This window comes from Coenobita brevimanus, chromosome 26 (assembly GCF_032717465.1).
Source record: "Coenobita brevimanus isolate Jiangsu-jjx chromosome 26, ASM3271746v2, whole genome shotgun sequence".
Classification (NCBI taxonomy): Eukaryota; Metazoa; Arthropoda; class Malacostraca; order Decapoda; family Coenobitidae; genus Coenobita; species Coenobita brevimanus.
Window position 1 is genome coordinate 48,425,878 of NC_136979.1, and position 15,136 is coordinate 48,441,013.

General features: G+C 42.6%; 1 protein-coding gene across 1 annotated transcript in view; it reads right to left on the reverse strand.

Moving 5' to 3' along the window:
- Positions 1 to 4,433: 4,433 nt before the first annotated feature.
- Cc2d2a (Coiled-coil and C2 domain containing 2A) overlaps positions 4,434 to 15,136 on the reverse strand; it is a 38,724-nt gene continuing 28,021 nt past the window's right edge. The window contains 7 exon segments of the mRNA XM_080268006.1: positions 4,434 to 4,622; positions 5,908 to 6,037; positions 6,634 to 6,863; positions 7,937 to 8,100; positions 10,186 to 10,282; positions 11,887 to 11,999; positions 14,533 to 14,710. Of these exon segments, the coding sequence (XP_080124132.1) occupies positions 4,434 to 4,622; positions 5,908 to 6,037; positions 6,634 to 6,863; positions 7,937 to 8,100; positions 10,186 to 10,282; positions 11,887 to 11,999; positions 14,533 to 14,710 (1,101 nt within the window).

Below are 15,136 nucleotides of genomic sequence, written 5' to 3' on the forward strand. Positions count from 1 at the left end.
ATACTGGCCTGTAATAATTATGAATTTGCTGATTCTGTGGAAATTTTGCAACAAGTTTAATTACCGGTGACACACCATAACCCACATACTGCACATTCTGAAGGAAGGAGTCAAGACAATCAAATGACTTATAATATCTGAGTTGTTCATCTGTGGCTTTGGTACAACATCACCTCACCGTACAAAACAGTCAAACATAAAACAACCAATAATCACACGTAACACAGCAACCTCAAACTTGCAACTGTCACCCACACTCATCTTGTTTACTTGACTACCTACTGGGTCCGTATTGTTCGACTTCTTCCACACTTCCTAGTGACGCAAACTTCGGTTTAACTTATAATGTTGGCAATCATAATAACTTTAAGTAGTTTACAAACCCAATTTAGGAATAAATCGAAAAATTGTTTGCTTCCGGTTAGCAGTATTCATCAACATAACTTTCCTTCTTTTGTGTTCCTTTACAAATCGGTCTGAGATGTTCACCACCACCACCAACTATCGCCACCACTACTGCCACCATTACCACCAACAACAACCACCACCACAAACTGCTACCATTACCACCACCATCACAAACTACCACCATTACCACTACCACCACCATCACCAACTACCAACATTACTACCACCACCACCACCGCCTACCACCATTATCACCACAACCATCACCATCAACTACGAACATTACCACCATCACCACCACCACCAACTACAGGTACCACCATTACTACCAACAGAAGCATTTCCATACTCAAACGCTCGCCGCTCCATTCAGTCTCAAAGAACACGCAGCTGCATGCACGGCTTTCTGAATCCTACCTCCCTCGTGAGGACAGGGTCCACTTGAGATAAATACGGCCCCTGGCCAAACTGAGATGTAGGCATCATCAGCCCTCTTGAGTTATCAGAAGGGGCTGGATGACTCCGTCACTGACGACTGTCCAGGATTGCAGCACAGCACCCCTTACTATTAAGCACATAATGGAAGACTGCGTTGTTCACAATCACCTGCGCCAACAACACATCATACACTCCTTGAGAGCTCTGTGGCCGTGGGAGTCTGGGATAGCCCGGTCTCGGCCGTGGCCCTCCTTAGGGACTTGGGGCTGTCAGGCCTGACTGCCTAGGGACCACCACCAACTACCACCATTATTACCACAACCACCATTACCACCAACTACCACCATCACCAGCACTACCAACTGCCACCATTATTGCCACCACCAACTACCATCATTACCACCACCAACAACAACTACCACCATATTCATTACCGCCACCACCACCATTCGCCACCACCACCAACTACCATCATTACCGCCACCACCACCAACTACCACCATTACCATTTTAAATCAATATTTATGCAAAATAGAAGTCTGTCAAGGCGAGATGGCAATCTAAACACGAACTATGAGCACGTTTTCCCTCTAAATCCTGATTTTTTTTTTTTTCTTATTACTCTAAGTTATATTCAACAATTTTTTTTTTCTTTTCACCAGAATGTATGAATGTTATGCTGAGTATTTTTAGGTCGACTTCTTGTCCTAAAAGCACTAGCGACTGAGCGGGGTCCTCTTTCCGGACCGGAAGTAAAGCACCCACAAAGGAACAGGACATAAAAACCAGGCAGTATACCTTAACACATCTATTGCCTTAATTCTACACCATTACAATACAACACAGAGTAATATTTGATATACAGGAGACAGGGACACAGAGTTAGCCTTTGACACCACAATGCACAGTCACACTTAACACACGATATAATGCATGTACACTAATGTCATGAACTATATGTATTGATACCCGTATTTCATCTTGAGGCAGAATATATATTTAGTTGGAAGCAAGGGGAATAAACAAGATTAAGAGTCCGTGGGGGGAATGCTACTATAAATAAGACAGGGTGCGGATTGCGACACTTGATGTAGTCACTTAGTCGCGGCGGCACTTACACACAGACTTCTGACTCGCCCGCGCACCCTAGTCTCCGTTCACAGTTACTGAAAGTTCTGTTACTTGAGGACTCACACAATTACTATAAGTTCTCTTACTGAGGGTTTAAATTATTTTCTGTTCTGCCGGGTATCAAGTTCTTATAGACTAATAGTAACTGTCACTGGCTTTACACTGGTCTTCACTCAGTCACTGTTCATTGTTACTTTCCCCTGGTTGTTCTCGGTACAAGGGGCGTCACTATGTTACCCGTGTTTCCTGGGTGGAGTTCACTCGGTCGTATGGGCGTGAGGAGAGGGCCCTAGGGGGACCCTGCCTGCAAGGGGCAATACACTACCCGCAGGTCACTGCCCGGGTCCTGGTCGTCGGTGAGGTGCAGGGAGGCCCTCCTGTCTGGGGGCCTCGACCTGAGAGATGGCCCTCGGGACTGGGGCCGAACAGCTGGAGGAGGCGGGCCTGTCGTTTCTGGCTCCGTGGGGTGAGGGAGCCTGGGTTGCCCTCGTCTGGAGTCTGCTGGTCGGGCCTGGGGGTCCTGGGACCGCGGTCGCCTATTGGGAGAGGCGCTGACAGGGTTGGGCTGCAGCACCGTCTCCGGCTGGTGTCTGGCAGGAACAGAGATTTCCCAGGCGTGGGAAGTAGGTCCGGTTTCGGGCCTTGCCACCACTCCGGCGACACCTCCGGGGCAACACTCCCGGATGGTGACGAAGGGCTCCCACAGGGGGAAGAGGCAGGAGAAGGATTCACGGAGTCCTTGTCCTCTCGGGTACGTGGAGAGGGATGCACAGAGGCAACACTCTCTCCGGTGTATACTAAGGCCGTGGCTAAGGGTCCCCTTACCCTGGTGCACACTTCTGGCCATAGCCTTGGGCCTCCTGCCCTTGAAGTGGCTAAGGGTCCCCTTACCCTGGTGAACACTTCTGGCCGTAGCCTTGGGCTTCCTGCCCTTAAAGTGGCTAAGGGTCCCCTTACCCTGGTGCACACTTCTGGCCGTAGCCTTGGGCCTCCTGCCCTTGAGGTGGTAATAATAGCCATCGACACAGTGTTACCTGGGACTGAAGCTTGTTCAGTCCCACCCCAATTCTGGCGATGGTTGTCCCGCCCGCAAGGTCGTTGGCTTTTTCCGGTCACCTGGTGTTGGAGTAGTTGTGGGGAAAAGGGACTCAGGACAGTAGTGTCCCGGTGACCCTCTTGACCTGGGTCACTAGCCCCACCGTTGTGTCCTCCTGGGCTGGTGGTGTGGCAGCGGCCCAGTGGTGGTGTGGCAGCGGCCCGGTGGTGGGGTGGGGGGTGGCGGGGTGGGTGGTCCGGTGGCGGGCATTTTAACCCCTTAAACGCGGATCGTCTCGTTTGCGACGCTCGGCAAAAAGGACACAACGGCGGATCGTCGCATTTGCAATTCTAGTAAATTTTGAATAACCGTGGGCAAGCAGGCTCCAGCTGGTATTCTCTATCAGTACCACCACCCTTTAGCTACAACTAGCATACTTTACCATTGTACTAATGACCTCAGATGTTGCCAAGTATCGCGTTTTTCCCCCGTCCCCCCCACCACCACGGCTCGGCCAGCCTGGCTGTGATACATGGCAGCGCTCTGAGCGCTCAGAACTGTAAATCTGCGCTCTCCTCTCACAAGCAGTTTATGCTAATAGGAAACGCTTGTTTCCCCAGTTGTAACACTAGCTTTTTTTCTCACGGTTTGCCCCTGTTTAGCGTCAGTTTACTGCAGGCTTTCAAAGTGACATTATGGCGAGTTCTAGCTCTTCCCAGTCAGTGCAAGCGGCCGACAGGAACGAGAATAAAGTGGCGGGCGTAAGGCAGAATAAAAAATGCGCCGTGGTGATCTTTTGGGAAGTAATATGATTGAAAATAATGTAGTATACATGTTTTTAGCTGTGAAAATGGAAATGTTTGTTGAGTGACGGGAAGACCGCCGCCACGGTGCATGTCGGCCGTACGCTCTGTTGATTTTAGCCTTATTTTCAGTGCTTATTGTACAAATACGGATTCCAAACTACCTTTACGTTGTAGTATAAAGTTTACTGTGACAGAATGAGGCTGTGGTAGAGGGGAAACCGGGTTGCTGGAGGTGTGAAAGTGAAGATTTGGTTACCCAACTTTGCAAGTCTCCACAAGTCCTTGGGTAGTCCACGAAGGCTCAACACCTGTCTCTGGAGAAAGCTGAATGTAAGTACTATCTGCCATACCAAGTATAATGTTCTAGGGTTAATCTCTGATTTTTGGCTAATATTTTCCTACAGGTACTCAGACCGCGATACAACCCCGCCATTCGGGGGGGGTCGACTGTTCACGGCCGCGTTTAAGGGGTTAATGAACCTACACGGTAATAATAAATTATAACATTTTCCAATTAAAAGTGCCGATTCGGTAATTCGTCACACCCAAACTCACTGATTATATCTTAATATTATATCCAAAAGAGAAAATCTACTGAAACTAATTCTAAAGTTTCATACTCTCTTGACTAGTGAGGCAACATATACCCAGACAGATGCCACAGATGCAGGATAGGGGTGGATGTGAACAGCAAGGGCAAATTCTGCATCTGGGTGGCGAGTGAGATGGATACCAGTGCTGTGTAATGCCTCAACCACACCCTCTGCTCCACTGTACCCCTGGTGGATACACACTCCACACACCTAGTCAAACAATACTGTACCAATATTATGGTTAACAAGTTATTCAGTATCTTATTTTACTTTCAAAATCTATATCATACAGATGTACCTCCTCTTATATGGCTAAGGTGTTAACCCAGCAGACCACATATGCAGAATCCTCGCAAGTGGGCCCCTTTAACCCACTGTAATAGAGCTAATGTGTTAACCACATCTCTGGCCAGACTCAAACATACCTCCTAAAAACCCTCTGTGACTCCAACTAGACTACAGACATGCTTCTTAAAGGTGGCCTACTGTATATGGGTAAACCAAACATAACAGACATTACATGGGCTTAAAAAAAAAAAAAAAAAAAGGAGGAAAAATCCTGATAACCTCCAACCTGCTAATAAAAAACCCTCTGTGACCTCAAATAGACTACAGATATATTTCCAAAGGGCACAGCTTTCATCATATAGTTGTTGTAGAGGAGACCCAATGACACAGGTAAGTAATTTCTGTGGCCTGTCCTATTCTCCTCGTAGGAATTCAACACCCCTTATGGTACACAATAACTCACCAGGGTAAAACTAGGGTCCTTCCCCTTGGCTAGGTACAAGGAAATATATTAAGATCCCTGGTGGATTCTGCAACTGCTCCACCAAGGGTGCAAACACCACCATATGTAGGCTCCCCATCAGCACCACTATATAGAGGTAAAGCAGACATATGAACAGTGACATTAAAAAGGCTTAAAGGAATTTAAAAAGGGGGAAAAACCTCACCATGACAGACATTAACTTGCTGACTGCAAACACTCTGTGACCCCAACTCCTCTACAGGGGTGGTAGATGCTAGTCTGAAACCTCTAAAAATCATGACAAATCCCTGAAATTCTTGAAAAATGTCAAGACAGAGTACAGGATGCTGGCCTATATATCACAATACAGACAGTCTGAAAGTTGTTTGAAGCACCTTGCCAAATTCTGACACTGCATATGGGTACTATGAAAGCAGAATCTGTGCAAGCCAGGTTCACATAAGAGGAGGTACAGCTGTACAATACATGAACACACTCTCTACATACCTATAGGTATAAAATATCCCAATATCTTTGATCATGGGAACATGTGGAAGTTAAAAACAAAGAGGCAAAGGAAGTTTCCCAACCATAGTTGAATGATGAAAGTTTATGTATAGTACAAAATAAACTAATGTACATTAAAAAAATTATGTATGTAAGTTTGGGAGTGCCTGTACTGTCCTTTAATAACACAGAAAAATATAAGAATTTAAAATGAAAAGATTAAAAGAGATAGCATACATTATGTGATGCCATGAGTGAGGCCAGGTGAGCAGGATCTGGATGACAGTGTTTACCAGCAGCCCTCGGTTCCTCCAGGCCACCCACCAGTCCTCGCAACACGGCTGTAGCGTGACGATTCCAAGGTGTTCTGGAGGAGGGGATGAGTACAATGTTATACAGTATATGAATTTGTGTGGATCATTTCAATGGAAATTTCTATCCATAAAATAGGATGCTATTCCATATCTATTTTTCTTTACTAGTAAATTAAGTGATAAAAATTCTAAGACCAATGACTATACTGTACTAAAAAGTAAATTCATAAATAGTACGCCTCTCTTTTGGTCAGTAATGAGTCCCAGACACAGTCCACATAATGTAAAATAAAGAGATTACGGTACACTAATCCAACTCCCTTAGCCCATGAAGTTTCTCATAAGATAACCTTTTCAACCCAAGAAGTTTTTACTAGGCTACATAAAATTTCCTGACATTAGGCACAGTTAAAGTACTATTATGTACAAAGTGCATCTCTGAGATGAAGTAGTTAATGGCAATTGTTAATCGTACTTTCAAAATCAGGGTACACTCCTCAGCTGAATAAAACAATCTGACATTAGTCAGAATGTGATACTGATTACATTATGTCCTAAGGCTGAAAGAGTTAAATAAAAGTGCCTGATGGTAACCAAAGTATTGTTATAAATGTACAGTACATGGTTTATTGTTAAAGGTAGTTTTCACCTCCTATCTGTTCTCCACTTCATAACAGCATCGCGTAACACAATCTCCAGTCTCTCCTTCAACTGGCCTGCCTGTTCTTGGTGTGAGGGGGTGAGGGTCAGGTCACGGGGCTGGACACTGGGTAAAGTAGGGTGGGATAGATTTCGAGAGTAAAAGGCACGCCAACCACTCCCACCCACATCCAGGTTAACTCTTGGTGGATCATCATATTTCTGCACGTTGGCATATATCTGGGATGAGAAGAACTGTGTTTGCTTATGTACTTAATGAACATCTATAGTTATGGTCAATAATTTCTTTTTAAATACAGAGTAGGGAACTACTGAAACAGATTCCAACTCATATGAATACTGCTGATTAGATTAGCATTATCAAGGTTTTGACTTTTGGAACAGTACTGATATGCAGTAAAATGCCAGGTTTCAGAATTAAACCCTGTTTGCTGGCTACAAGGGTATAGTAGCTACCTACAAAGCTACTTATCCCATGACAGTCTAGAACAGATCTCCAGTACGTTTATCTGCTTGACAAAGAATAATATTCTTAAAGAAATACTTTGGCAAGACACTACTTATCATGTGAACCTCCTCTGGGGACTGCATACTGCTGGTGAAATTGAAAGATTACTCCTAGGCACAGGTTCCAAATGTTGATTTTATGCTTCTGTCTCAGAAACACCATGTTTTTGAATGAAAACTTGGTACTGACAGAACTGCAGGCTGTAGGTCAACCATTAGGGCAGACGATGCTCTGATGGAGACTAGCTCATTTTTTCCCCAGACTTTCCATGCTCCTAAAGGTGGGATTCACTCTCTAAGATCAGAAGCACTCATGCATATAAGTCATCCTCTCTTCTCTCTTCCAAATTTGGCTGATGGAACCAGGCAAAAGGGCTAGAGTAACCATGGAGAGTGCTGGCTTAAACCCAAGCTCCACACTCCATTCCCATGAGAAATTTATAATGCTACCAATACATTTTGGTGAGACTCCCCATCCCCTTCCAGAATATCCATTCAATTTCTTGAAGGAACACAAAATTGATCCTCCCAGTGTTTACTCACCCCAACAACTGTAATTATAAGATGGGCTCTTGGTTATTGCCAGTAAATATGAACACAAATGGATTGGGTTAATATGATCCAGATCTAGATCAGAGAGGATTAACACAAAAAGTCTTCAACTTCAACCCCTTCTGGTAATTTTGTGCAAAATACAGGTAATATATGGGTAGCATTTTTTCTTCCCTCTCCCTAGGGAGGCATAGACACTTACTAAAATGAAAATAAAATAGAACTGGACGTACATTGTCCTGGTCGATCAACATATGCACTGCTGTGAGAGGTGGGTGGGGATGTCGTGGGCTGTAGCAGTGGGCAGTGGGTGGGCTCCATACCTGCCACTTGCCACCTCCACTCTTGTTTTCTCTGGTTAGTACACAGCAGCTCCGACCTTCAGATACTCCACTCCCTGGGGCATGGCAGTAACCAGTGAGGGTTATGCTTGGTTACAACAAGTGCACACAATCAATATGACTGCAGAACAATATATCCTCCAATACAGTAAGGGCTTTATGTTCTCCTAGACTTTCTCCAGCTCTGACTCTGTCCCCCATCTCCTCCCTCCTTTTCTTTGTATCCTTCCTTCTCTCCACACCTGTATCCCTTAACCCACTGATTGCGAGCCACATCTCAGGCTGGGTAGCGTCACGTTGCAAGCCATAGCTCAGGCTGTGCTGGCCGTGCATCGCCACTAATTACTCCACACCTACTCAAACCCCTACTCAAACTTACGCATGGCACTACGCAAAGATGGAGAGAGGGAGTTTTTTTTTTTTTTTCACCAGATGATGCCCTGGATGTTTATCTTCAAATTTATAATATACAAAAACAAAAAAGATAATTTTTTGTTTTTTTCTTCATTTTTTTCATTACTCCCCCACGTAAACTTACGCATGGCCCTACTCAAAGATGGAGAGCGGGAGATTTTTTTTTTTTCACCAGATGATGCCCTGGATGTTTATCTTCAAGTTTATAATAAACAAACACTATTTTTAAAAAAAACTTTTTTTTCTTCATTTTTTGCACACCACAGTGTGGGAAAGAAAGTAATTGTGCAATCCACAGGTTAAAAGAAATTTCTATATCTCTGCCTCTTTCCTCTATGCACACCATTCTTACTTTAAAACTCTTCCTTCTCAAACATTTTGTCCCCATCATCTCCCTGCTCACTGAATATGAAGGAAAAATTTGAAGCAAAATTAGAATTAGTTCTAAATTACTGTTACATAAGACACAAATACTACGATAATCTTTCAGTCCCTAACCACTGTGTCGATATGCGGTTTCATAAATGCATTAAACTATAATCCATAACAAATGCTGCCTTGTAATCTCATCCCTAGTACTCAAAACAATTTAAAATGATTCATAAAATATTGGTAAGCAACATTAATATAAATAATCCTTTGTATCCAAGTTCCTGCTGAAAAAAAATTAATATATATTTGTTTGCTAACATCACATTTGTCAGTAAGAATATCATCCCACCTGCTGGATGTTGACATTACCTTAAATTAGGTTATAACTTATCTCTGACTCAAAAATATTCAATATTATCCATTAAAACCACACCACGCAACTTATCTCACAGTGTTACCGGGTCACTAGGCTCACAGCTCCCACACTGATAGGGACAAACTTCTGCTGCTGACTGTACATGGTTATGGACCGTCACAACAAGGCCATATTCTTAAGATCATCATCATCATCTAATCCTGTGCTGCCCCATGAAGACAGTAGGAGCCCAGGGCTAGGTAATGCTAAAGAAAATTTACTAAAAATTTAGAAAATTAAGTTATGGTTAAAATATGGAAAGCTGCAAGGTGGACAGGTCACAGACACCCAAGACTGGCTTGTGGTGGTGAGTGAGGAGAGTCTCTGCTACTTGTATTGAGGTGTCATCAAGGGATTAGTGGTGAATGGAGAAATCATGGGCATATTTGGGGTGGCTTGAGTCTTCAGTGTGTTCATGGACAAATGAATATTGTAGGCAGATTTAAAGTGATGGAGATCAGTTTTGTACAATCTTCCATGATGCTCTGAAATTTTGGCAGTGATGTGTGATTTAATCTGACCAATGTAAGAGGAGTTACATTTACTACATTTGAAATTGTACATCGCTGGTGACACCAGAGAATCATGGATATGGTCCTTCAACTTGAAATGGTCGGAGAACATTGATGACGGTTTAAATATAACCCTCAAGGATACCTGTGGAAAATATTTTGAGATAAATTTCATCCATCCATCCATTTACCAATTTTATATCTTATCCAGAGGTCCTAAAAAAGGGACTACAAAACAAACACGAATTTAGGAGCAGTCCGAGCTCATAGGGAAGGGGCCATTATTTTGATTAATTTTTCTCCAATATGTATATCAGTGAATCACAAGGGAAAATCCATTTAACATACTTACATCCTGTATCACTCTGTGGTATAAAAGGCCAACAAAAAGTATAAAACAGCGAAGACGAGAGATAAGCCAGACTGACCGAGGAGGAGATAAGCTTTCTTGCCAAGGTGCAGGAAGAAGTTGGTGAGAAGTATTGCTCTCTCTTCCTCCCCTCCTGTCAGTAGGCTAAGGAATTGCTGTTTGGAAACCAGCACAAATCAGGTTAAACAAGGTTAGGTTATGTCAAGTTTAATTAGATGAGGTTAACTTTGGTAAGTATCTAGTGAGAATGAATGTTCTTTCTTTCTCCCCTCCCACTGCTTTCTGAAGACTAACTTACAGATCAGGACTGGTTAGATTATTATTAGGCAGTGTTGCATTAAGCAAGAATTAGTAATATTAAATTGTAAGCAGTACCTGGTTAGGGATGAACATCATTCACGCACTCAATGTTGGGCTTGCCTTGGGTGACTGTACACTGAGTAACAAACAAATTATTTCCTGTATGCCAGGAAATATTTACTACATAGGGTAGTAACCATATAACCACACCACGCATGTTCTCCAGCTACTTTTTTTTTTTTTTTTTAAATAACAGAACAGAGGAAGGAAAAACAAATGAGTAAAAATAATAATCCATACACCAGATTACTGGTGTCCTCTGTTCATGACATGACAACAAAGTGGGTTTATGGAGGACTTAGTGTCCTGTTCCATTGCTCTTGTTGCACAACCCCAGTCCATCTGATCAATCAGTCCCACCAACCTCAGGTAGGCAACTACCCTCATGGGGCTGTCTCATAGGTTCCCTACACTGCTGATGCTCTGTCTGCATCTTACTGCAACATGTGCTATGTAGTACTATAGTACAAACTTCCTCATATCCCTGCACCTCACTGTGGGAAGGATGCTGGTCCTACCCTGGTGAGGCACTCCCTACAACATGAGGTACAAGATTCCTACACAGTGTATGTGTTGTACGGTACCTGTAAGATGGCCTCAGAGAAGTAGTTGCTTACCTTTGTCTGACACATCTGATCAGCCAGACAGACTGAGGTTAAGCACCACCAACAACAACAACTATGGTACATGTCTGTTCTTCTTGATAGGGATGCCACATGCTACTGTACCATGAGCTTGACCCTGGAGTATGAATGCATTTTGCTACAAGTATATAAGTTCCTGCTACTACAGTATGTAGTGTCTCCCTTCAAAATATCCCTCATTTGCAATCACAAAGTTCACACAGACTGGTCTGAACAAGTACAGTACATACTTCCAAATCTGATCATTGATTTCCAAAATATATTTCATGCTACAGATGGGTGTTGATATCACATGTCCTTATACAATCAATGCACATTTAAAGACAAAGTGCTTTTGTACAGATGCATGATAATAAATTACTAATGCAAGGTACTTCACCGTATTTACTCTTCACAGTGCTCTAGACTATTTATCACATGATTTTCACATAGTCATTATCATTCCACTTTTCAGAATGTTCCACTTTCCGTTAAGCCTTTGGAACTGAGACTACTGGATCTGGGACTATGTAGTCAACGATCATAAGCAAAAGTTTACTGACAATCCCCTTTCAGTACGGTGTCCTACCATCCATATAGCTTATTCTTCATCAAATGTCAAAGTGTACAGCAGTCTTCTTTCTCATATTCTTCTTGTTTGCTATCAAATAAAAATATTCCTCAAAGCACCTTCCACTGCTACAATTGGCAGGGAGGTGTCAGTGCACTTTGGATCATGATAGTACATTAGTAAATAATGCAAGATATAAGCAAACCTCAGAGTTAGCCAAAATGTGAGCAGGTCCTGGGAGGAGTGAAGTGTCAGCAAGGGTGGGCACCAGTGACACGTACCATGCCACACGATGCAAGGTCTCGGTCTCATCGTCGCCTAAAGAGGATAAGAAGACTGTGGTAATAACCAACATGCAATAGTCCATTCACCATCATCATTAATAATCATCAACATCCCATCAGTATTTCCTATGGTATGGGTAGGATCCAGAGGCAGGAGAACCATAAACACAGTGCTCATCAAAATGAACCATGAATCCGTCAAATTATTATTCCAGCTTTTAAAGTTATCAGCTCCACCAATGATGCAAAAACCATCCACATTACACAACTTGCTTCACCTAATTAACCTATAAGTTTCATTATCAATATTTCCTGCTGTACCCATGGTGTGCACAACACACCAGTTTCTGAACTTTATCAAAACCAATTTTACTCCATGATAAAATTTACTCCATGATGAGAAAGAGGGTATGGCGAGGTATGAGTATGCCTGATACTGAGAGAGTATCTCCATTACAATGGAATTAAATTGTGATCTATATCTACAGCACACTGATCCCTTGGTTATTATGCATAATTGGTACTGAACATGACAACAGAACTGCGCGATAACAAATATGCAGAACCCATGGGATTTATCCTAACTAGTACCAAGCACCCCATGTACAAGCCCGAAATTGCCATCTAACGACAATTCAGACCCACTAATCACATACATACTGCAATGTTAGGTACCTGAAACACACATAGGCATGGTTAGCTAATAGACAATGATGAAAGGGCACATTAACAACACAGACTGTTCTGCTCGGGGCTATGCCTCCTTTGTTTTTCCCTGCACCTCACCATGTGGAAGGACCAAGTTCCGATCCTCATGAAACACAGTCACTCACAGGAAGACAGCCACTTGTTTGTGGTTGATGGGTCTGACAGATCAGGGTAGAACAACAACATTAACAACAACAACCCATAAATAATGTTCGTTAGTTCCAGTTCTCCTCTCATTTTTGAATTCATATAGGACCAAATACAGTCAGCCACTTTGCATGTAACCACAATGAATAAACACTGTAAAGAATCTTCCATTAACAACACACAACTGCTAGGTACCAAATCTATCATGCATTCTAACCCAGCTTCTCTCTATCTAGTGGGGTGAGTGGGATTTGGAAACAAAACATTTTCAGTTCTGTCCCACTAATGAAAACATTAACAAATACACTTTATCTACATTAAATCCTTGAGCACATCTGTCTTTTTATTCTCATTACAGCCAGACAGTTTTTTTTCAGCTTGAGACATATCCTCATTTTTTATTCATTCATTCATATCTTTCCTGTCACTTCTTATTGCTTTTCTTTCCTTTACAGGTGGCTTTACACTGAGTGACATGCCAAATGGTTTCCTGGAAGCCAAGAAACCATTTACAAAGCTGGATGATAACCATATAACCAAACTATACGTGCTCCCTACGTGTCAACAAGTGGGTTGGTGGAGGGTTAGTGCCCCTTCCCGAAAAATAAATAACTCAAAGACAAATGGCCACCCCTTATGGGATTATGGCGTCTGGCAATAGATAGATAGACATTCATCATCTAATCCTGTGTTGCCCCACGAGGAGTGTAGAAGCCTAAAGCTAGGCAAGTTGGTCCTGACATTAAGATGAGTGACCAGCCTCATTCATTCCTGAGCAGCATTACGTGAGCAATAAACCCCAACCACCCCTTGGATACAAACCAGCACTGGCTCAATCTGACTGGAGTGCCTTAATTACCCATTAAACCACCAGGTGCCATAATTTGGTTATATGGTTACCACCCAGCATAGTAAATGGTTTCCTGGTGTACAGGAAACCATTTGGCTTGTCTCATGGGTTAAGAGCAAACACATTCACAATAGCCGTGGGGTACCGTGGGATACAGAGATTCCAACGACTGCCAAGAAAGGTGTGATCTATCAACAAAACCACACACTGTAAAATTGTGAATATATACAACCTATTGCAAAATCTAATGTAAACTAACTTTGAAGTAACAATTACACAATGAATGACGCTACGGTGCACAGCTTCAAGTCAGAGTTTATTACTGCTGACTAAAGCAACCTGGAGTTATGGTTACCTCTAGCAAAAATGCTTAGGCCATTATCATCTCACTGAAGAGGACCTAAAGCTCCCACCTCACTTAGATACCTATCAAAAACCCAGGGAAGAATAACAAGATGGGTACTCTAAAACTTAGATACAGTGGGGCACATATTTATAATAACTATGTACTGTGAATCATTTTCCCACAGGATTAAGAAACACAAGTTTATTCAGCTAAGAGAAATCTTAACAATCAGTAGAATTAAAATTTATCTTGATTACCCCTTTCACTCATTAATACACAGTAGAGTACTTACATGCTTAAATTACGTCAAACATTTTCTGACATCTGAGAGAAATCACAATTTTCAGAGGGTAAAAGGGTATCTTAATTAATCCTTTCATTATTATGGATGTACTCGTGCTTTAACATCAAATAAGAAAGTTTACCTGAGAAAAATTGTAGCAGGTCAAAGGTCATACAGTTCACCTACTACTGTATGTGAAAAATTTTATAAGGGCTCCTTTCATGCACACTCACTTATCAGCTCCTGTGGTGGCTTCAGGGGACGGATGAACCGATTGAGTGCCACAAGTCTGCCCGACAGGTCAAGGGCATGGGTTCGATAACGTCGAGTCGGATAGCGCGTGGAAAGAGTGGATACAAATACTCTCCCAGCCTCGATGATCTCCTCCGGCTCACTGGATTCAAAGTGACCCTGACAAACACATGTAAATCAGGAGCAAAGTCATAGGGATTATAAGAAAAATGTCAATGATGAAGAAACAAGATGGAGGTGTAACGGATGTACTGTATGCACAGATTAGACAAAAATCCTCGCTCTACTGGCTCAAGGAGTACGGTGCCCTTGAATGCTATTTATTCTTTGCCCAGCCTAGTACTGACAACCTATGCTTACATCTGCTAAGCAGAGAACCACAACATCCATTAAAATTTATTAGCAGAGACATCTGTGTACCTGTGGGCTTACTTCATGTAGTGTTATGAAGACCGTATGGTCACACACTGCTTGTACATTGCACTGATTCTGCATTATTATTATTATTATTTTTTTATTTTTATTTTTTTTTTTGTTAATGCAAGGAAGAACGAACCACAGGCCAGGAGCTCGTTATCAGGAGGT